Below are 24083 nucleotides of genomic sequence, written 5' to 3'. Positions count from 1 at the left end.
ACCTCTCTGTCTCTCTCTCCCTGGATTCCATTTCGGGGTAACGCGGGCGCGGATTTCCGGCTAAAGCCTGCGATGGAAACCTGGGTCCAGAGTGATGTTTGTGATAAATCCACCCCGTCCATCCGTTTTACGAGTTCATTTTACGACATCAATCTTAAAATAAGCTGTATACGATAGTCAAGTGAGCCGAAAACGTGGGAATTGAACGTCCGCAGTTGAAATATTCGTGGGGCCACAGAAGTTTTAAATCAGGATAATCCCAGTAGGAATGACGTTATGAACGGTAAGGATGGCATGTAAACATCACTATCCACCCCAGAGAGGTTTCAACTGTAAAAATTTCCCTAACCACATTTTCCTATACTGCGGCTAACTTGAGTCTTGGATCGTGCTAAATTTTGATCTCAAAGGCTAAAATGAACTCAAAAAACGGATGAACAGGGTGGATTTCTCAAAAACGTCACGGTGGGCCCCACCTAAGTTTGCAAAAGGCTTTCTCTAGAAATCCGTATACGCCGAGTTCGGTCAGGCCGTGTGCATCCACGCAGTGCATCCGCGCCAGGTAATTTCAGCGCATCGGCTAAAAAATGAAATAGATTCAAATCTCGGCTGGACCACACCACAAAAAATACATTAATCCAACGTTGAAAACTTCATAAGGCCCACCATAATGTTTATTTTCAGTAAAAACATTTGATAATTTGATAAGGTCACTCAAACATGAATGAAAGGGATTCAAAACTTTTATAGCCCCACAAAAAATTCTTAACGGTCAAACACCACTATTTCTTGTGGTGTGGTCCCGAAAGATTAAAGGCATGTTTGGCCGGACCGATCCCATAGGATTAAGAGGGATGGGATGGATTTTAAGGTAATGATGGTGGTGCCAGTGGATTGGTTTAAGAACCATGGAATTGCTATATCCCAGGACAATTTCATTGAGTCTGTTCGGAGGCATGCCCGGCATATTCAGGGATTTTACTTTTCAATTTCTTCCAATCTGTCCAACCAAACATGCCCCAGGCATGATCGATCAGGATTAGGAAGGATGGGATCAATTTTAAAATAATGATAGTAATGTCAGCGGATTGGTTTAAAATATATGGGTTTGCTATATCACGGGAGTCTGTATGGCTCGTTTGGCATATCCTGGGATTTTACCATCCCTGGGATTCCCTCTTATTCCGCCCGGCCAAATCGGCCCTAAATCTGCTCTTGTGTTTTTTTTGTTTTGGTGAGGGGCCGGCCTGCATTAAAATATCCTTAAAATAATAATAATAATAAATAAATAAATAAAATGTATTGAATCTAATTCCATCGCGAGTCAAAAGAGAAAAAGAAAATAGAGGCATATCCAAAATCTCATCTGGACCCCAACTCTTTAGATACCATGCTACGCCCACCGTTAAAAACTTCCTAAGGCACGCTGAAATATTTATTTGCCATCCAACCCGTTGATCAGGTCCAATGACCTGGATGAAGGGAAAACACAAATAAATGCTTGATCCAAAACTTTCACGGCCCCAATTTTTTTAAATGACCACCGTTCAATCACAACATTTCTTGTAGTATGGTCCACCCGAGATTTAGATCTGTCTCATTTTTATCCCATGTCATAAAATAATTTTAAAAATAGATGAACGGCATGGATAAAACACATACATCATGGTGGGGTCCACAAAACACCTAGGCAACCGACGTACCTGCCAGGAAACTCAACAAGAAAGTCAAAGCTCGAATTCCCACACCCCTCTCTGTATTCCTCTGTATATAAAAAGGCCGTCACACCCTTCTTTCGGTATATATCCTTACTGTTCTTCTCTCGGTGTACAAAGCTCAGAGAGAGATGGTAGCAGGGATGTTAGCCAGTGGTCCAATGGGCAGTGCCGAAATGGTCCAGTTCGCAGCTCACGTGATCAGAGGCAGATGGTTCATGTGGTTCGCTGCCTTCCTAATCATGTCAGCCGCAGGCGCAACCTACATATTCGCCATCTACTCTGAAGAAATAAAAAAATCGCTGAGCTACAACCAACAGACTCTCAACACTCTCAGCTTCTTCAAAGACCTCGGCGCCAACGTCGGCATCCTCTCTGGCCTAATCAACGAAGTCACTCCGCCATGGGTTGTTCTATCCATCGGCGCCATCATGAATCTAACAGGCTACCTCATGATCTGGCTCGCCGTCACAGGCCGAATCGCTCGACCCCGCGTCTGGCAGATGTGCCTCTATATCTGTATCGGCGCCAATTCCCAATCTTTCGCCAATACCGGCGCTCTCGTTACCTGCGTCAAGAACTTCCCAGAGAGCCGCGGCGTCGTGCTGGGTCTTCTCAAGGGGTTTGTCGGCCTCAGCGGCGCGATTCTCACGCAGTTCTATCACGCCTTCTATGGTGACGATTCTAAGTCGTTGATTCTCCTCATTGGATGGCTCCCGGCTGCTATTTCAATGGTTTTCCTTTACACGATCAGAATCATGAAGGTCGTCAGCCAGCCAAAGGAACTGAAGGTTTTCTACTCGTTTCTCTACATCGGTCTCGCGCTTGCTGGATATCTCATGGTTATAATCATCGTCGAGAAACGGGTGAATTTCACGCAAGCTGAGTACGGCGCCAGTACTGCAATCGTCGTACTCATGCTTCTTCTCCCACTCGCTGTCGTAATCAGGCAAGAACTCATGCTCTGGCGACTCCGCCTCCAATCTATCAACAATCCACCTCCGATCACCATATCCGTCGAAAAAGAAGAAAAACCATCACTGCCAGTGATAGAGACTCCTCCCCCACCGCCCAAGTTGGAGATTTCAGAGAAACCCACCAAACCAAAATCCATGATTTTGCGTGTGATAGCTAAACTCAAATCGCCGGAGCGAGGCAATGACTACAACATCCTACAAGCGCTTTTCAGTGTCGACATGCTCATCCTCTTCCTCGCAACGATCTGCGGCGTCGGAGGCACTCTGACAGCGATCGACAACATGGGTCAGATCGGAAAGTCATTGGACTACCCACAACGCAGCATCAGCACGTGCGTCTCCCTCATCAGCATATGGAACTTCTGCGGCCGAGTAGTGGCTGGGTTCGTGTCCGAGATCGTCCTGACTCGGTACCGATTCCCCCGCCCACAGATGCTGACGCTCGTCCTCCTCCTATCCTGCGTCGGCCATATCCTAATTGCATTCCCTTTTTCTGGGTCCCTCTATTTCGCGTCTGTGATCATCGGATTCTGCTTCGGGGCACAATGGCCGTTGCTTTTCGCCATCATATCTGAGATCTTCGGTCTCAAGTACTACTCGACCTTGTACAACTTCGGTGCGGTGGCGAGTCCGATCGGGTCGTATATTCTCAACGTGAGAGTTGCGGGCCATCTTTACGATAAAGAGGGGCTGAGGCAGAGGGCGTTTGCTCCTGGCCCAGAATCGAAAGATCTAACTTGCGCCGGAGTGCAATGTTACCGGCTTTCTTTTATCATAATCACAGCGGTGACGGTTTTCGGATCGTTCGTTTCGTTCGTTCTAGCGAAGAGGACGGAGAAGTTCTACAAGAGCGATATCTATGCCAAGTTCCGCGCTGCAGCGGAAGCGGCGGAGGCCGAGATGGGAGCCGTCGTTGGTAATGGCAGAGCGGTTGTGGAGAGAAACCGAGAGAATGGGTCGACTGCCGCAGACGGTAGCGACAAGCACTGAGTTTGATGAGTATTAGGATTCGAAACTCGGTCTCTGTATTTGATTTGGGGTCGAAAATCGTTCCGACTCGGTTCAACTCAATCTAACTCGGTATGACTCGTTTCGACTCGGTGAGAAAGGAACCTGAGTCGAATGAGTTCTTGACTTGGAAATTGAGTCAACTGTGCCCAGTATTGATACGGTAGAAAGTCTGGTGAAAGAAAAGAAGACGGTCAAAGGATAGTGTATATGATTATTATACAAAGAAAAGGAATCAAGGGTCTGAATTCAACAAACGGATGTCCATTAATCAATGGTTAGGATTGTTCAATCAATCTGATTTTACGCTAGTGATCTATCTACATGGAATACTGCGATATGGACGGTTTAAATTGAGTTGTTTGTATGCCACGTGTACAAGGCCTAAGAGCCAGCCAGACTTAAGTAACTCTGCTTTATAATTCAACAACATACAAAGCTTTCAGTACAGCCCACGTGTCACTTTTTATATTAAATCTGAGCCGTGAAAAAGGTAGCTCGAATTATGAGTATATATAGTCTAGAACAAAAAATTAGAATTCTCTATTTATAGCGAAGTATATACCGTTGAAATAAATGTAAAGACGATGTATGATTCATATGGATATTTATGTCCCTCCTAATAAATGGATTGCAGCAATTATTAGTTTATATTATTTTTCACGGAATTTTCCATCATTTTAACGGTTTGGATGTTCTAGATACCTGTTGTTGGGGACAAAAGATACAGAGTTCGGAGACTCGGACTTAATGCCTCGGGTCGCCAAAGGATGTGTCAGATCCGAGGCACGGTTCACTAAACCGAGACAAAAGTTAAGTCGGTTCAGACGACACATCAGCGATCCGGGCATGCATCGGGCCGATCTTCTTATCAGATAGGCCAGCGCAAGATAAAGCCTCATCCCGAATATCTTGGGATAAGATCCCCGACCCCGAAGCTCACGGGATCGGATGAAGACTAGAGATGGGCACAATCCTATCTCCGTGATACCAGGAGAGGATCCCGCACACGATATCAGGAGGAGAATCCTCGTACGATTAAATGCTCCAGCAGCTATAAAAGAGGAACCTCCATCGTCTTGTGAGGTAGGCAAAAATTCATTCTCAAAACCCCTCAATACATTTAGACCCAGAATCCAGGCCTGACTTTGGCATCGGAGGGTCCCCTGCTCAAGCCAGGGTCTCCAGATTTTTGCATCAACAGTTTGGCGCCGTCTGTGGGAACCGTACCAAAAAGCCATCTCATATTTCTATATTGAATTCCATGGTGATGACTAGAAGGACGGTCCCGAAGAAGAAATTGCGATTACATTACAGGGCCAGCGGGTCCAGTCGCGGTCCCCGCAGCCCATAACCCACCTAACAACCGCCAACGAGGAGCGACCAGAACGAGCAACAATCAGCGGAGTCGCAACGATGGGCGGTTGGACCAGGAGGTTCAAGAAATCCGGTCTGATATGAATATGATGAAGCAGATGCTGGAACGAATGTATCAGCAGCAAATGCAGCATCCTCAAGGGGAGACGACGCGCGTCGACCGCGGCGGTTGATCCTCAACCTTCCGCGCCGCAGTCTTTCCGGCCGAGCCAACCCCAAGACGAATCAGAACCATCTCCAGCGCAGTCGGCCAACGCTTCCCTGCCCCCGACCGATCTTCGACACGAGATAGAGCGAAGAAGGCGCAACCGCCCTTCCATGGAAGGCACGGCAGAGAGCAGTGAACCTTGGAAAGCCGATATTCAAAATTTTAAAAGAGAAGTGCGGGAAGAAATGGCGAAAGAGATGGCGGACATGAAGCATGGCCGGAATATGTATTCGACCAGATCCGAACAAAGGCGTCCCCCTTTGTGGACTCGGTAATGAAGGCTCGGTTGCCCGAGAGGTTTCGATTACCTCAAATCACTCCTTTCACCGGCAAGACCGACCTGACGGAGCATATCGAATGCTTCAGAACCTATATGGAGCTCCACGATGCCTCGGATGCAGTAATGTGTCGGGCCTTTTCTCTTACATTGACCGATGTAGCTCGATTGTGGTTCAAACAGTTGAAACCAAAGTCCATCAGCTCATTCGTTGAGCTGAGCGACGCCTTCCTCACCAACTTCATCGGTGGAAAAAAGAAATTGAAGCCCCCTGCACATCTAAACAACATAGTTCAAAAGCAGGGAGAGCTATTGAAAGATTATATCAAGCGTTTCAATTTCGAATCCCTTCAGTTTCGAAACATAAGAAACGGCTCTCAATGCGCTCATGCAAGGAGTTAGAGATAAGCCATTCCTGGCATCTCTAGACAAAACTCCGCCCGATACTCTGGCAGAATTTATGGCACGGTCGGATAAGTATGCAAACGCCGAAGAAACGCGAATTCTGCGTGAAACTAAAACTTTGGTCAAAGAGTCGGCCAAAAAGGAAGCAGACTCGGCCGGAGGAAGGAAACGCAAGGATGATCAAGCGCATGATGAGCGAAGGTCAGGCAAACGACCAGATCGAAGATTTTCCACATATACCCCCCTGAACAAGACTCAGGAACATGTATTGATGGAAATCAAAAGCGAAGGCTTTGTCAACTGGCCCAGTAAGCTCAGGAGTAATCCTAATCGGCGGGACAAGGATAAATACTGCCATTATCACCGTGATCACGGGCATAACACAAGTGATTGCCGTCACCTAAAGGAAGAGATCGAACGACTCATAAAGGACGGCCGACTCAAAGAACATGTGGTTAAAGCTGGGGTAGCTGAGGGACGTCCGACAGAGAGTCAGCCTATGGAAGAAATCCGGACGATTATCGGCGGTCCGCGAGGTGGGGGCGACTCAAACAATGCTCGAAGGAATCATGCGAGAAAACTTAGTCAGCCTAAGTCCGAGCTTATGATTATAGATCGGCCACCAAAGGAGAAGAAAAGGGAAAGATATTGCATTTCGTTCACAGAGGAAGATGCCCGAGGTATCTATCACCCCCACGATGACGCATTGATTGTCACCCTGACTATCGCTAACCGAAAAGTGTTCCGGATACTCGTCGATACGGGGTCATCTGCAGACGTGTTGTTTACTCAGGCGTTCGACAAAATGGGGATCGAACGATCCATGCTACGCCCAGTTCGGACCCCGTTAATCAGTTTTTCCGGAGGACAAGTACTGCCCGAAGGGATTGTCTCGTTACCACTCACTGCTGGTAGTGCCCCACATCAGACGACGATGATGGTTGAATTCTTGGTCGTCGATCAACCCTCAGTATACAACGCAATACTCGGCCGACCTTCATTGAGTCTCCTCCAGGCCGTGGTATCCACATACCATCTTTCACTGAAATTCCCGACTGAGTCGGGAGTAGGAATTGTCAAAGGAGACCAGCAAGATGCGAGGCGTTGTTACATGATAGCCGTAAAGGGAACCTCCGACAAAAGTCCGATCAACATATCAACGATCGAATCATTGGACCCTCGGGGCGAGAGTCATGAACGAGGGCAGCCGGTCGAAGATCTTATCTCAGTCCCCTTGGTCGAAACAGATGGATCCAAGACGGTACGAATTGGCTCGTCTTTACAGTCCCCCTTGAAAGAAAAGCTGATAGCCCTGCTCCGTAGGTACGCCGACGTATTTGCCTGGTGTCATGAAGATATGCCCGAGATTGACCCCTCCGTGATGACTCACCGACTCAACATCGATCCGTCATATCGACCGATCCGACAGAAGCGACGACCGCTCGGCCCTGAACGATACGCCATCATTGAAGAAGAAGTTAACAAACTCCTACAGGCTAACTGCATAGAAGAAATACACTATCCAGAATAGGTCGCGAATGTCGTGCTTGTAAAGAAATCCAACGGGAAGTGGCGAGTCTGTATTGACTATACTGACTTAAATAAAACCTGCCCGAAGGATAGCTTTCCGCTTCTGAGGATAGACCAGCTAGTGGATAGTACCGCCGGATATGAGCTCCTTAGCTTCATGGATGCATATTCAGGGTATAATCAAATTGTAATGCATCAAACAGATAAATCAAAGACTACCTTTGTCACCAACAAAGGCCTTTATTGTTACCGAGTGATGCCATTTAGTCTGAAGAATGCCGGCGCAACTTATCAAAGATTAGTTAACAAAATCTTTGCTCGGCTTATAGGCCGAACCATGGAAGTATACATTGACGACATGCTCGTCAAAAGTATACACGCGGCAGATCATGTGAATGATTTGGAAGAAATGTTTCTCATCCTACGGAAGTTTCGGATTAAGCTGAATCCGAGTAAATGTGCTTTTGGGGTGGGCTCTGGAAAGTTCCTCGGTTTCTTGGTTAGTCAGCGAGGAATAGAGGCAAACCCTGAGAAGATAAAGGCTTTGATTGATATGGAATCCCCTAAAACCATTAAGGACATCCAAAGGCTGACTGGACGAGTCGCAGCACTTAATCGGTTCCTGTCCAGAGCCACGGATAAATGTCTCCCTTTCTTCAAACAGTTGAAAGGAAGACAAACAATGGGTTGGACGGAAGAATGTGAAGCGGCATTCCAACAATTAAAATCATATCTCGGTTCTCCACCTCTCTTATCAAAACCCGAATCAGGGGAGTCCCTGCTCCTTTACCTAGCAGTATCCGAGGCAACGGTTAGCTCGGCTTTGATACGAGAATCCGAAGGAAAGCAACTGCCGGTTTATTACGTCAGCAAAGCGTTATTGCCAGCAGAAACGAGATACCCAAGCTTGGAAAAAGTGGCCTTGGCTTTAATAACTTCCTCTCGCCGACTCAGGCCGTATTTCCATGCTCATACCATCATCGTGATAACCGATCTTCCGCTTCGCCAGGTATTGCAGAAACCAGAAGCTTCCGGCCGACTCACGAAGTGGGCTATCGAACTGAGTGAGTTTGACATTCAATACAGAACGAAGGTAGCAATCAAAGGGCAAGCCGTAACTGATTTTATTGCCGAGGGAACACCACCAACCGAATTCCCGGTCAACGATATGCCAAAGGATGTTGCAGTTCCAACAACAACCGCTCCCCCGACCCTACCCTGCCCTATTCCCTGGAAACTGTTTGTCGACGGTTCTTCCAACTCGAAGGCAAGTGGGGCTAGGGTTGTGCTGGAAACCCCCGATCATACGTATATACAGTATGCCTTACGACTTGGATTCCAAGCGTCGAACAATACAGCAGAATATGAAGCATTGTTGCTCGGCCTCCGACTCGCCGCTAGCATGGGAGTCACGCACCTAAGTGTTTTCAGCGATTCTCAGTTGGTTGTTAATCAAGTTACCGGTGTATACCAGACACGGAAAGACCAATTAAGAGCATACATGGAGAAAGCGAAAGAACTTATCAATGGATTTCAACTCTGTCGTGTCACTCAGATCCCTCGTACAGAAAACGGCAAAGCCGATTTATTAGCAAAGCTCGCCTCCGCCGATGAAGATGATATACCCAGGTCCGTCCCTGTCGAATACGTCGATAAGCCGAGTATAAATGAACCAATTAGCGAGGCCGTCAATACAATCGACTCGGAACCATCCTGGATCGATCCAATCCGCCAATACCTTGACAAGGGAAAGCTGCCTGAAGATCGTGCCGAGGCTCGATGAGTTAAGATCCGAGCCTCCCGTTACACCATACTCAACGGAACCCTCTATAAGAAAGGTTACTACGCTCCGTTGCTGCGGTGCCTCAAACCTAGTGAGGCGAACTATGTATTACGTGAAATCCATGAAGGAATCTGCGGAAACCACTCTGGAGGGCGATCTCTCGCCCACAAGGTCCTACGACAGGGATATTACTGGCCCACTATCCAACACGACGCTCGCAAGCTCGTCCAAAAATGCGACAAATGTCAACGGTTCGAGGCAATTCCGAGGCAAGTCCCCGAGGCACTGACGCCGATGACTGGTCCCTGACCCTTCGCACAGTGGGGTGTCGACATCATAGGTCCACTCCCTATGGGAAAAGGTCAAACCAAGTTTGCTGTGGTAGCAGTGGATTATTTCACGAAGTGGGCCGAGGCAGAGCCATTAGCTAAAATAACCGAGCAGAAGATTACCGAGTTTGTATGGAAAAATATTATCTGCCGATTCGGAGTACCCCGTACCATTATTACAGACAATGGAAGGCAATTTGATAATAGGAGCTTTCGCGAGATGTGCGACAACCTCGGAATCAGAAACGTCTATTCTTCACCTCATCATCCTCAAACTAACGGACAAGTTGAGGCGGTTAACAAGATTATCAAGCAACATCTTCGGACCAAGCTTGACCGGGCCAAAGGAGCATGGGCCGAAGAGCTCCTGAAAATTCTTTGGGCTTACCGAACTACAGCTCAAACCGCCACAGGAGAAACTCCCTTTTCACTCGCGTATGGCTCGGAAGCCGTCACTCCCGTTGAAATCGGATTACCTTCGGCTCGAATCACTTCGTTCAATGCGGAAGAAAATGAAGAACTCCTTACACTCGGGTTCGACCTTTTGGACGAACAAAGGGAAGTGGCGCGGCTTCGCACGGAGGCACGACAACGACAAGTGGCTCGGTTCTACAATACCCGAGTTAAGATCAGGAGGTTTCGAATGGGAGATATGGTTCTCCGAAAAGTATTTTCCAATACCAAGGAATTTGGATCGGGTACGTTGGGACCCAATTGGGAAGGACCCTATATCGTCTCGGGCACCATCCGACCAGAAACGTATCGGCTAGAAGATCTAAACGAATAATCATTGCCTCATCCTTGGAACGCTGAGCACCTCAAGATTTACTATCCTTAGCTCGGTACTCAATGTTTAAAGACTCTGAACTAAGAAAGATTAAAGCCAAGTCAAATGAATAAAACTAAGCGTTTTCTTTCATTCATCAACCACATGCGAGTACAACATGTGAATACATCGATTTAAAAAAAAAAAAAAAACACAAGGGGCCCTGGTTACTGTCCTCTGGTAGGAACGGTACCCGAAGCATTCTCGCATGTACCGGCCTCATCCCCAGCAGTGACTTCAGCAGCGGCGTCCGGATTCTCGGATTCCGAGGCTCCTCCACCCTCGATTTCTGAGAGATCAAGGTTAGGAAAAGATTTCTTTATGTCTTTGACACATTCCAGAAATTCGCTTTGGAACAAGCGATCCCTCTCATCCTCGAACTCCGCTGACTCAAGGAAAGCTTGGACGGCTTGGTCCCTAGTCTTCTCAGCCTCCCGAGTCTTCTCGTTGGCCTGCTGAATATGCCCCGCCGCCTCAAGCTTAGCCCGAGCCAAGTCATCTGCACAAGAAGCATGGACTGCGAGAACTCATCGGTTCTCTTCTTCAGCTCTGGAAAGGAGAGCCAATACCCGAGTAACGTCGGCTTGCGCTTCATCAAGGGCTCTCCTGGAGAAAGCCGCCTCTGCTTTTGCGTCTTCGGCAGCTTTCCGGGCAAGGGCCGCCTCGCCTATCAGAACGCCGACCCGAGTTTGGGCATCCTCGCGTCGCCCTTCGGCTTCCGACAGAAGAGTCTGCAGCCGATGAGTCGAAGATAACTCTTTGCTGGCCTTAACCAAATAGGGAGCAAGTTCAAAAAGTACCCTTGCTGCATGGCCGATGGTTTGCGATAAAGGAGCGTTGTAGAGACTGATGAACTCTTTTTCGCTCCAATGGGCTAGGGCCCAGGGAACCATCCCCAACACCACCTTCTGCAGGACGGACGGCCCTTCTTGGTTCGTTTCCTCCCCTCTGGAGGATGCAGTCCTCGTCTCTTCTTCCCCTCTGGAAGACACAGCCCTAGTCTCTTCCCCCTGTCTCGGAACATCCGTCGCAACGTGTCCCGAGTCGGGTGCCGCCTGAGGTTCCGAGGCTGCGGCCACCGTCACTTCCACCCTTTCTTCCGGGTCAGAAATTACGACGACAGTAGAGGCAGAAGAACTCGCAGGCTCCTTCTCCTTCCGCACCACTCTTTGTCTCTTCGGCGGCCGAGGCTCCGACAGAAGAACTGATCGCGGAGGAGCCTTTAACTTTGAAACCGCCCTAAGAGGAGGACGAGCTCCAGTCATTTCCGAGGGGGCCGATTCGGGAACAATCTTGAGATGGGGTCGAGCTTCGGACAAATCTAAAAATAATAATAAAAGAAAAACGAAGTGAGTCAGGAAAAATTCAGAAGATACATGAAGATACATTTTCAATTACCTGTAACGGCCGAGTCTAGACCTGCGAGATGAAGACGCTCCTGCTGTAAGAGCACCTTCTAGGACCTATCTGCCAGATCCAACGTCCTCAACTCTTTGATCCGAGCTGAAGCACTGGAGTCGAGCTTTTGCCGCTTCTTCGGAATATCTGCCAGACACAAGCCCGTCAGACTCAGAATATTACAAAAATAAAGAAGGGCAAGAGAGAAGACCCAAGTCACCTGCTCTCTGGAACGCCCGAGGAACACGAGCCTCGCAGGACCCGGACTTAGCCGTCTCCCAGCGACCACAGGCCCAAAACCAACGTTCTCTCCAATGTTTGTTGGAAGTGGGAGGGTCAGTTATTAGGGAGCCGCCTCCGCCCTGCCAAGCAGCGAAGACATAAAAGCCGGGGTAGTTCAGGTTCACGTGCACTTGGTATAAGTGGAGAAATTCGTCGACTGTTAGCGGTGGTTGTTCAATCTCAGCCCACAACACCGCACACCCGAATAAGTTCCTCCACCCATTCGGAACTATTTACCCCGGGGCAATCTGAATACGAGATAAAACTCCCCGGACAATGGCCTGAAGGGGCAGACACAAGCCGCATTGCATCGAGACTTGGTAGATCGAGACCGCCCCAGCAGGAGGATGATCCGGCAAGTCATTCTGACGGGGGAAATAAGTGATAACCGATTCGGGGATGTGATACCCGATTCGGATTCTGTCTAAATCCGCCTCAGTTAAAACTGAAGGAACCGGGCCGCTTAGATCATCCCCCGATCCTTCTCCTTCAGACTCGGCATGTGCCGACTTATCAATAGGAACCGGCCCAGAGGTTCCCTCGGCAATCAATATTTTCTCTTCCTCCTCCTCTTCTTCCTCCATGCCCCTTGGAAGATTAGGCCTTCCCGGGCGGGTTATTAAAGACGACCCACCACGAGAAGGATCAACGAAAGCAGGGCGCTCTGCCGGAGCTTCAGTGACCCTCTCAGAAAGAAAAGCAGCGTTCGCATCAACTGCTATCTTTGTCAGTAAGGAAGGCGATTCCGCAACATTTCAAAAATGTTGCGCTTCGCCTTCATCTCCGGAAACTCCCTCCTAGGGACTTCGAGAACCTCTAGCCGCCATTATCACTAAATAAAGAGGAAGGGGTGACTCACCGGAGGGAGGAAGGAAAACGGAAATGGCGAAAGGAGCCGCTGACAGTTAAGAAAGAGGAAAGGAAGAAGACGAAAGACCGAAAAAGCTCCAAAGGAAATGCAAAGCGGGAATGGCAGTAGAAGTTCGAAATGCGGGACTCCCACCATTTTATAAGATTGCCATGTGGCGGAAGCAATTAATGGGAAAATGATTCGACGCCTGCATCGACTCCCCCACTCGACACGTGGCGCACGTCGACTGACAACAATAATGCCCTTGCTACGTGTCCAACCCTCATTGGCGGGGTGAGCGATTTGACGGCTGTCGGCGCATGCGATGTCAGAAACTGAACCGTCTCCCGTCAAAGGCGACACAGAATGCATTAAATGAGTACTTATTGTCTCGGACTAAGTTATGAACCGACTCAAAACTCACTACTCCTAAGTGTCATATGAAACACACGGAGTAAGGGGGCTTACTGTTGGAGACAAAAGATACAGAGTTCGGAGACTCGGACTTAATGCCTCGGGTCGCCAAAGGATGTGTCAGATCCGAGGCACGGTTCACTAAACCGAGACAGAAGTTAAGTCGGTTCGGACGACACATCAGCGATCCGGGCATGCATCGGGCCGATCTTCTTATCAGATCGGCCAGCGCAAGATAAATCCTCATCCCGAATATCTTGGGATAAGATCCCCGACCCCGAAGCTCACGGGATCGGATGAAGACTGGAGATGGGCACGATCCTATCTCCGTGATACCAGGAGAGGATCCCGCACACGATATCAAGAGGAGAATCCTCGTACGATTAAATGCTCCAGCAGCTATAAAAGAGGAACCTCCATCGTCTTGTGAGGTAGGTAAAAATTCCTTCTCAAAACCCCTCAATACATTTAGACCCAGAATCCAGGCCTGACTTTGGCATCGGAGGGTCCCCTGCTCAAGCCAGGGTCTCCTTTGTCCTCTTTCCGTGCAGGTATACGAAGGTCTAAGAGGACGAACCAGATTTTTGCATCAACACCTGTCACATTTGTTGAAAAAAACCATTTGTTTTGGAAGTTTACTTACAGCAACGTTGTAATTTAACATTTCTCTTTATTCCCTTTCCTAGTGGTAGGGCTAACGCTAGTAGCTTTCTTTCAATTGGAAACGAATTGCCGTTCCTTCGGGCACGGAGATATACCTGTTCCCGGGGCTGTATTGGGCCCACAGAGATGTCCGTGACAAATCCACTCCGTCCATCTCTTTTGAAAGACAACAATAGGATAGGAGTCTAAATATCAGGCATATAGAAAACTGAGGTGGGCCACACAAACGAAACAGTTGTTGAAACCTTTTTGAGCTGACCATGATGTTTATATACCATCCAAGCCGTTCGTAGGGTTATTACCACTCAGATAAGCTGTAGACACAAATATCATCGTAGGGAAGCCAAAGGAAACAGTCATTGATTGAATCCTTACGGTTGATGCAAAAAACTTGACACAACTCCTTCGTCACCACCTGCACAAGGAAGATGTAAAGGGGACCCTGGCTAGAGCCGGGGAACCTCCGATGCTTAAGTCAGTTGATGAACAATGAAGAAGGTCTTTTTGAGGTATTTTATGCGTACCTTTGATCCTGTAGATATCCTTCTTTTATAGGAGTGGGAGATCCCGCCGTGCAGGGATTCTATTCCCAATTCATAGGAGATTTGATTTGGTTACGGATTTTATCCTATCCCAAGATTCTTGGGATTAGCGATCTGTATACTGGATTTTCAGAACGGCATTTAGGATTATACCATCTCTTCCTTGCTCGGCTCTACCTTAACAGACTCTGGTAGCCAACGAGTCTCGGCTGGCTACAAGGATGAAACTTTTTACCTTCTGTCAGACGGAACAGAGTCAGCCTATGACCGATGCCCTTCCTCAATCTGATAGCCGACACTATAACCGGCCTAATATGGGTCAGTTTTATAGTCGGTCCGGTGACTTCTAGCATTCGGGTCTTAATTGGCTCCTTTGGACGTTACTGCCTCGTTAGCTGAGTCAACTTTATGCGTCTTATATATTTTGCCTATGGCTCTTAACTCTTTAAGTCTCGGTCGGGATTTATTTCCCACAAATTTGACCTAACTCTCTCCTTTAGGCTTCGTCTTGTCTCGGTCTAACCCGTTGCCTCGGACTTTCTGGCAGTGTCAGTAGAGTTGGTCCATTCCATAACCGGGTCTCTGGACTTGTCATATTTTCCCCCAACAGTAAGCCCCCTTACTCCTTGTGTTAGCTATGTCGACACTAAGGAGTAATGAGTTTCTAAGTTGATGTGCACTAGAGACCAAGGTTATGATGGAGCATTTAATGCTTCTTGTGTCATCCTCAATGTACGTCAATTCGTTGCTCGAGGTCGCATGAGCAGACAGCTGTCAGAGCGTTTTCTCTACTTATGAGCATCAGACACGTGGCGAAGGCATTACTCGCGTTAGTCAGCATGCGCCACGTGTCGGGCGGGGGAGTCGAAACAGGCGTCGATTCGACTCTCCTTAAATGCCTCTGCCACGTGGCAGGGCTATAAAAGGGAGAGCGGGATGCCCCTTCCCCATTTCCGCGCACTCACTCCTTCCTCCGATTTTCCTTCTTTGTTGTCACAATTTCCCTACTGTTCTCATCTTTCTCTTTCTCTTTTCTTCCCCGTCTGTGTGCTTTTTGCCTCTCCAGTGAGTTTTTTCTCCCTCCCTTTCCTTTTTGATCTTAATAGCAATGCATTCTTCAAGTCCCCGGGAGGGGATTTCTGGTGATAAGGATAAAACGAGACATATCTGGGAATCACCCTCATTGATGTCGGAGATGGCGATTGGCGCCAATGAAGTTTTTCAGTTCTCTGAGAGAGTGTCAGGGACTTCAGCTGAGCGTCCTAATTTAGCAAGTCCGTCTCGCGGAGGAGCGTCTCTGGTCACTGCCCCAAGCAGACCTACCCCTTATTTTTCTAGGGATGAACTGGAAAAAGAGGATGAAGAGTTTGAGGAAGCCACTTAGTCGGTTCCTATGTGGAGATCAGTGAGGACCGTTGAATCGGCCTCCACTCGGAGACCGATGGAGGCTGTCGAACTAATGACTGAGGAAGGGGAGGCTGAGGATGAACATAAGGGTCCGATTCCCTCAATTTTAACTGAGGCAGAACTGGACAGGATTAAAGTCAGGTATCATGTCCCGGACTTAGTTATTCTTCGTCTCCCCCTCCCGACTGAATTACCTGACCATCCTCCTGCTGGGATGGTCACCATTTTCCAATTCGCTATGCGATGCAGCTTGCGTCTGCCCCTTCAACCTGTTGCTCAGAATTTTCTTTCCCAACTCCAAATCGCTACCGGGCAGATAGTTCCGAATGGGTGGAGGAACTTGTTCGGATGTTCAGTGTTGTGGGCTGAGACAAAACAGCCCCCACTGACTATTGACGAGTTCCTCTATCTGTACCAAGTATAGCTAAACCCTAATCAGCCCGGCTAATACTTCTTGTACACTTGGCAGAATAAGGGCGGTCCTTTGATAACCAACTCTCCTACCTATGGGAAACTGTCGAGCCTGGGCTCTTCGAACCTCGCGTTCCTCAAGCATTCTTTGAAGCAGGTGACTCGGCATTTCCTTTCTCTGTCTTTTCTTGCTATGATACGTTCGAGTCTGACTGAATGCATTTTGCAGATATCCCCAAGCAAAGGCCGAGGCTCTAGCTCGAATCAAGGATCTGAAGGCACTAAGTCTGGAGGATCGGTCTTAAAAGACTCTTCTTCAGCCAGAGCGTCTTCTTCTCTCGGGCTTAGACTCGTTCATGACAGGTACCCTCTGGTTGTTCTGACACATTCTTCCTGGATTTTATTTAACTTTGTGTTGTCCGATACAGAGATGGCTGAAGCTCGGTCCCTTCTGAAACCAGCGTCTAAGATGAAGGCTCCTCCGAGGTCGGTGCTTCTGTCGGAGCCTCGGCCTTTAAAGAAGGCGAAGACGGCTCCAAAGGCTAAGGAGCCATCCGCCCCAGTCACCCCTGTCCCAGTCATCCCGACCGTTGTCGTACTCTCTGACCTTGAAGAGAGGGCAGAAGATGTGGACGCACTTCCTTCCGAGTCCCAGGTGGCTCCTGAGCCAGGACCCGTTGCAGAGTAGGTCTCGGAACTGAGAGAAGAGCAGAGAGGGGAGACCTCAGGGGAGGGGAGATGGTTCAATAGGAGACATCGATCTTTCGGCGGGCCGTGTCTGACATGGTCCCTTGGGCTATTTCTAATGGGGGCGAGAAAGAGTTCACTTCCCTCTTCAAAGCCTCTGGGAGTCGGATGCTCTCCCATGCTGCGAAAATCCTGCTCGAGGTAGGACTCGAACTTCTCTCTCAACTTGTTACCTCTTTCTGTCTTGACCTGACTTTATTGTTTTCTTCTGCAGTTCGCCCCTTGCCTGCTGAGGGCCAGCATAGATCTAGCCGAGGCCCAGAGAGGAGTGATGGATGTCGAAGCAGCTGAAAACGGGCAGCGGAGGCAGAAGCACAACTCGAAATCACTACGGCTCTAGTTGGCTTGCTGACTGGCGAGCTGGGGCTTGCTCGGAAGGTAGCTGAGGATGCCAAAGCTGAGTGTGCTAAGGTGGCCCCGCTGTTGAAGGATGCCTAGGAAGAGAGTCTGCTACACCGCCTGGCCCGTGACTCTTCTGAGGAGAAGTTGTCTCGGCTTAAAGCTGAGACAAAAGGCGTCCTTGTGGTGGCCAAGAGAGGCCGGGGATAAGGCTGTAAAAACCTTTCTTGAGTCCCAATAGTTTTCAGATGAGAGTAATCGCTTGTATTAGGGTGGGTACATAGCTTATATCCAGCTAATGAAGCAATCTTTTCCCGACCTTGATCTCTCGGGATTTGAGGAAGGTGCTTCTGGGTCCAAAGGTCTAGAAACTGAAGTTGCTGGGTCTGCTGATGCTGCGATTGGTATTGAGGTCGAGCCCGAGGCAACTCCAAAAGTTGCTCTAAGTGATGGTAGTAGCTAAGTCTGTACCACCTCGTGGGTCAGCTCCTGATGAACCTTGGAACTAAATTTGTGGCACTCACACCAGCATCCCATTTTTGGCACTCACAACAGCTCTTTAAGCATATTAAGTTTCAGGGTAAGCTTGAGAGTATCTACAGCCGAGGAAGAAGCTCGCACGGTCTGGCCGATCTTTCTTTTGCTTTTAACCTTTTTACTCTATCAATGTAATGCCGAAGCAAGATGTAACTCAATGTCACAGACATACTGATGAATGAATATACTTGGTTTTCTTTTATTCATTTTGATTCAGTTTACATGTTTGTCATCCTTAAGTTTAACTAATCCAAGCTAAGGGTAGTAGATTTTTAAATGCTCGGCATTCCACGGATGAGGTAGCAATCGCCCAGTTAGGTCTTCCAACCGGTACATTCCTGGTCGGATGATGCTTGAAACGACATAGGGTCCTTCCCAATTGGGTCCCAGTATACCCACGCCAACTTCCTTAGTATTGAGAAACATTTTTCGGAGGACCATGTTCCCTACTCGAAAACACCTGACCTTGTCTCAGGCATTGTAGAACCGAGTTACTTGTTGCTCTCGAGTTACCATTCGTAGCCGAGCTCTTTCCCTTTGTTCGTCCACGAGATCGAGTCCGATAGCTAAGAATTCTTCATTATCTTCTTCATTAAACGAACTGACTCGGGCTGAAGGCAACCCGATCTCGACTGGAGTGACTGCTTCCAAGCCATAAGCAAGGGAGAAAGGAGTTTCCTGTAGCTGTTCGAGCCGTGGTTCGGTATGCCCACAATATTTTCGGGAGTTCTTTAGCCCATGCTCCTTTGGCTCAGTCGAGCTTCGTTCGGAGATGCTGTTTGATGATCTTATTGACTGCTTCAACCTGTCCATTTGTTTGAGGATGATGGGGCGATGAATACACATTTCTGATCCCGAGATTATCACACATCTCTCGATAGCTCCTATTGTTGAACTGCTTCCTGTTGTCGAAAATAATGTCCGAGGTATCCCAAACCGATAGACAATATTTTTCCATACAAAGTCCGTGATCTTTTATTTAGTTATCTTCGCTAATGGTTCTACCTCAGGCCATTTTGTGAAGTAGTCCACTGCTACGACAGCGAATTTGGTTTGACCTTTTTCCGTAGGGAATGGTCCAATAATGTCGATTTTCCACTGCGCGAAGGGCCAAGGACCGGTCATAGGAGTCAGTTCCTCGGGAGGCTATCTCAAAATGGCTGCAAATCACTGGTATTTGTCGCATTTTTAAACGAGCTTATGAGCGTCGTACTGGATAATCGGCCAGTAGTATCCTTGACGTAAGACTTTATGCGCGAGCGACTGTCCCTCTGAGTGATTTCCACAAATACCTTCGTGGATCTCTCGTAATACGTAGTCAGCTTCGTTGGGGTTTAAACATCGTAGTAGTGAAGCATAATAACTCTTTTCATATAACGTCCCGTTAAGTATGGTATAGCGGGAAGCTCAGATCTTCAGTCATCGAGCCTTGGCACGATCTTCGGGCAACTCTCCATTGTCGAGATATCGGACAATCTGGTCAAGCCAAGTTGATTCCAAATCAATTGCGAGTACGGTCAAGCTAACTGGTTCATTGATACTCGGCTTGGTGATGTACTCGATTGGAACAAACCTGGGTATGTCGTCTTCGTCGGCAGAGGCAAGTTTTGCTAATAGATCGGCTTTGGCATTTTCTGTCTGAGGGATCCAAGTGACGACGCAAAGCTGAAAGCTGCCGATCAATTCTTTAGCTTTCTCCATGTATGCTTTCAGTTGTTCTTTCCGTATTTGATACACGCTGGTAACTTAATTGACAACTAGCTGTGAATCGCTGAAGACGTTGAGATGCGTAACGCCCAAACTGGCCACGAGTCGGAGTCCGAGCAATAAAGCTTCATATTCCGCTATATTGTTCGAGGCTTGAAATCCAAGTCTTAAGGCATACTGCATGTAGGTTTGATCGGGAGTTTTCAGGATGACTCCTTCCCCACTTGCCTTAGAGTTGGAGCTGTCAATATACAGCTTCTAGGGGAGTGGGTCAAGTGTTGACTTGGGAGAAGCGGCCGTCGATTCCTCAATATGCTCGATAGCATGTTCAGGCATTAGATCGGCTTGTGGTATTACTTCAACAATGAAGTCGGCCACGGATTGCCCTTTGATTGCTACTCTCGTCTTGTATTGAATGTCAAATTTGCTGAGTTTGATCGTCCACTTCGTAAGTCAGCCGGATGCTTCTGGTTTCTGAAGGATCTGGCGTAATGGAAGGTCGGTCATAACGACAATGGTATGAGCTTGAAAGTATGGCCGAAGTCGTCGCGAGGAGACCACCATGACCAAGGCCACTTTTTCCAGGAGTGAATATCTTATCTCTGCTAGTAATAGTGCCTTGCTGACGTAATAGACCGGCAATTGCTTTCCTTCGTGCTCTCGTATCAGAGCCGAGCTAATCGTTGCCTCGGATACTGCGAGATACAACAACAGATCTTCCCCTGGTTCCGGTTTCAACAGGAGAGGTGGAGATCCGAGGTAAGCTTTCATTTGTTGGAACGCTACTTCGCACTGTTTCATCCAATCTACCGTTTGTTGTCCCCTCAACTGTTTAAAGAATAGGAGACATTTGTCGGTAGCTTGGGAAAGGAAGCAGTTAAGTGCAGCTACTCGTCCGGTCAACCTTTGTATGTCTTTGATTATTTTTCGAGACTCTATGTCGAGCAATGCCTTGGCTAACCAAGAATCCGAGGAACTTTTTCGAGCTCACGCCAAAGGTACACTTACTCAGATTCAACTTCATTTAGAACTTGTGCAAGCTCAGGAACATTTCTTCTAGGTCGGCTATATGGTCGGCCACATGTATACTTTTGACAAGCATGTCCTCAATGTACACTTCCATGGTTCTACTAATTTGCCAAGAAAATATTTTATTTACTAAACTTTGATAAGTCACTCCAGCGTTTTTCAAACCAAACGGCATCACTCGGTAACAATAAAGACTTTTATCAGTGACAAATATAGTCTTAGATTTATCAAATTGATGCATTATAATTTGATTATACCCAAAATAAGCATCCATAAAATTAAGAAGTTCGTGCCCCGCAATGCTGTCCACCAACTGATCGATCCTTGGAAGAGAAAAGTTGTCCTTTAGGTAGGCTTTGTTTAGGTCGGTATAATCAATACAGACTTGCCACTTTCCCTTAGCTTTCTTCATAAGTACGACATTAGCTACCCATTCTGGATAGTATATCTCTTCTATGAATTTGGCCTTGAGGAGCTTGCTGACCTCTTCTTCATTGATAGCGTACCTTTCAGGGCCTAATGGACATCGCTTCTGTCGGATCGGCCGGTAGGTCGGATCAATGTTGAGCCGGTGAGTGATTTCTGATGAGTCGATTCTTGGTATGTCCTCATGACTCCATGCAAACACATCAGCGTATCGTCGGAGCAAAGTTATCAGATTGTGTTTCAGGAATTATTGTAAAGACAAGCCAATTTGCACTGTTTTGGATTCACATGTCTTGACTAAAGGTATCAAGATAAGGTCTTCCAGTGGTTGTCCTCGTTCGTGAGTTTCGACCCGAGGATCCAGTGACTCGATTATGGATACCTCGGCTGGGGTTTTTACGGCTATTGCATAGTAATGTCTTGCATCTTGCTGATCCCCTTTGATAACTCCGACTCCCGACTCAGTCGGGAATTCCATGAAGAGGTGGTATGTAGATACCATGGCTCGGAGGAGACTCAAAGAGGATCGGCTGAGTATTGTATTGTAAACGAACAACTGATCGACCATCAGAAAATCGACCATCACTATTACCTGATGCGGAGGGTTTCCAGTAGTAAGTGGCAGTTAACAGAGTCCTTCTGGGAATGTGATGTAGAGCGGGTCGCAGACAGTTTCATGGCCAAGATGGATCAGAAAAGGCCCGGTCGACGACAGAAGTGATCCGGACCATCGGACCTTAGATCCGACGTATCTCGCAATCCGGAATGAGTTATCTGACGTAAAATATATGATTTTGGGGTAGAACGAGCTACTTTAGCCAACCAACCCAGCTATGCAGGGTTGCGCAGCCCGAAATTGCGAAAAACCCCTTGATCGACGGTCGTTTCCCTGTTTTAATTCCGTTTTTACTATAAATAGTAAGTTTTAGTTTGATTATAACTCTTCATCCGTCGGGCTTTAGGAGTTGCGCCCAACGTGAAAAGAGCTTAGAATAATTAGGGGAACGGTTTGGTGAAGCCAAATAGGACACTTACTATTTTTGGCCGAAAACCTTGCGCACTAGTAGACATCACGACCGTCTATAAATAGTATGTTTACTATTTATAGTAAGTCGCGGATTCTAGGAGTTTGAGTTGTAGTTTGATTATGATTTCTTTTCCATTGCTTGATACCCTTATTTAAAGGGTTGTGAACTCGTTTTTAATGATTCATCAATCAATTTCGAATTTATTAGAATTTATTTCTATTTTCTGCTTTCTTTCCTCGTGGATTCGAGAAGTCTCTGTGAGGAGTCCAGAGAAGTTCCGTGGATTCGGAATAGTTATCCTCTTGAGGAAGACGGTGCTCGACCTCACGTCCTCCCCCTGCGTCAGTTTGGTATCAAAGCGAGGTTTCTCCTCGGATTGATGGCTTCTAACGACGGGTCGGGCAACAATCCCATGGGCGGTGCTCCAGGGAATTTACCTTTAACGGCGGCAGCTTTTGAAGTAGCGCAACGAGAGAATCGGCAAGCCATGCAAGGGCTGCAGACTTCCATCGACCGCATAGCGGATCTCTTGGCGAAAAACCTAAGGCAACTCCGTGTTCCTGGTGGCAATCCTCCACCCCCAATTAATCGCCCTGATCGCAGGATAGTACCGACAGTGCATCCAAGGGTCATTCCTGAGGAAGGGGGCTCCAGTGAGGAGGAAATCGACGACATACTCTTCCAACACCCCAGATATGGCGGCGATCGAGTAGATCGAACGGATCGAGAATTCAAGATGAGAGTTGATATTCCTAGCTTCAATGGCCAACTACACATTGAGGATTTCCTCGATTGGCTTTCTGAAGTTGAGCGATTTTTTGACTATATGGACATCCCTGAAGCAAAGAAGGTCAAGCTTGTGGCCTACAAGTTGAAAGGAGGGGCTTCAACTTGGTGGGAACAACTGCAACTCGCGCGAACCAGACAGACGAAAGCACCAATCCGCACCTGGCAGTGGATGAAGCAGCTACTACGTGCCCGATTCCTCCCTAGCGATTACGATCAGGTATTATTCCAATAATACCAAAATTGTCGACAGGGTAGTCGGTCGGTGAGAGAATACGCAGAAGAATTTTACCGCCTGGCGGCGCGTAACGATTTGGTCGAGACAGAATCGCAGCAAGTCGCCCGATTCAACGGTGGATTGCGTATGGCTATCCAGGATCGGGTCCAGATGCAGTCCGTCTGGACGATGAATGATGTGATCAAGTTGGCTACTCGTGCAGAAGTGCAACTTGAACGTCCTAACACACGGACCTATCCTACTGCAAGGATTCCTGTGGCAGGTCTGCCCCAGGGAACTGCACAGCCTAAGGGGAAGGAGCCCGTAGGAGCACGCACTCAACCTCCTACGTTTGAGAACCGAAATCAGGGAAGTGGGCAAGCTAGACCCCAAAGGGGCGTATCGACTGCTGCTGGTCCAAGTAGAATCCCGAACCCCTATGCTCGGCCAAGGCCCGATAACTGCTATCGTTGTGGCCAACCGGGCCACCTATCAAATACTTGTCCCCAACGAAAAGTGGCAAACCTCGCCATCAATGATGGTAGTGCTGATAACGCTTATGAAGATCCAGATATTGAAGAACAGGAGCATACCACCGAGGACGAGGCAGATGATTCAGGTTGGATTCAGCAAGATCACGGTGAGTCTCTTGTCGTGAGGCGACTATTATATGCGCCAAGAAAAGAAGTGCATCCACAACGGCATAACATCTTCCGCACTAGGTGTACGGTGAATCGAAAGGTTTGTGACGTGATCATTGATAGTGGGAGCAGCGAGAACATCGTCTCCAAGGTCATGGTGGAAAAATTACAATTGAAAACGGAGCGTCATCCCTCTCCATATACAATTGGTTGGATCAAGAAGG

At 47.9% G+C, this 24083-nt stretch overlaps 1 protein-coding gene across 1 annotated transcript; it reads left to right on the top strand.

Annotated features, from left to right (window-relative positions):
* The first annotated feature begins 1820 nt into the window (after positions 1 to 1820).
* Positions 1821 to 4150, top strand: LOC131236114 (uncharacterized). Its single transcript, XM_058233248.1, has one exon. The coding sequence runs from the start codon at positions 1847 to 1849 to the stop codon at positions 3680 to 3682; it is 1836 nt and encodes a 611-aa protein (XP_058089231.1). The 5' UTR covers positions 1821 to 1846; the 3' UTR covers positions 3683 to 4150.
* The last annotated feature ends 19933 nt before the right edge of the window (positions 4151 to 24083 follow it).

The sequence above is a fragment of the Magnolia sinica genome, unplaced genomic scaffold (assembly GCF_029962835.1).
Source record: "Magnolia sinica isolate HGM2019 unplaced genomic scaffold, MsV1 ctg231, whole genome shotgun sequence".
Classification (NCBI taxonomy): domain Eukaryota; kingdom Viridiplantae; phylum Streptophyta; class Magnoliopsida; order Magnoliales; family Magnoliaceae; genus Magnolia; species Magnolia sinica.
Note: the sequence above shows the minus strand (reverse complement) of the source record. Positions and strands in the feature narration are given on the sequence as shown.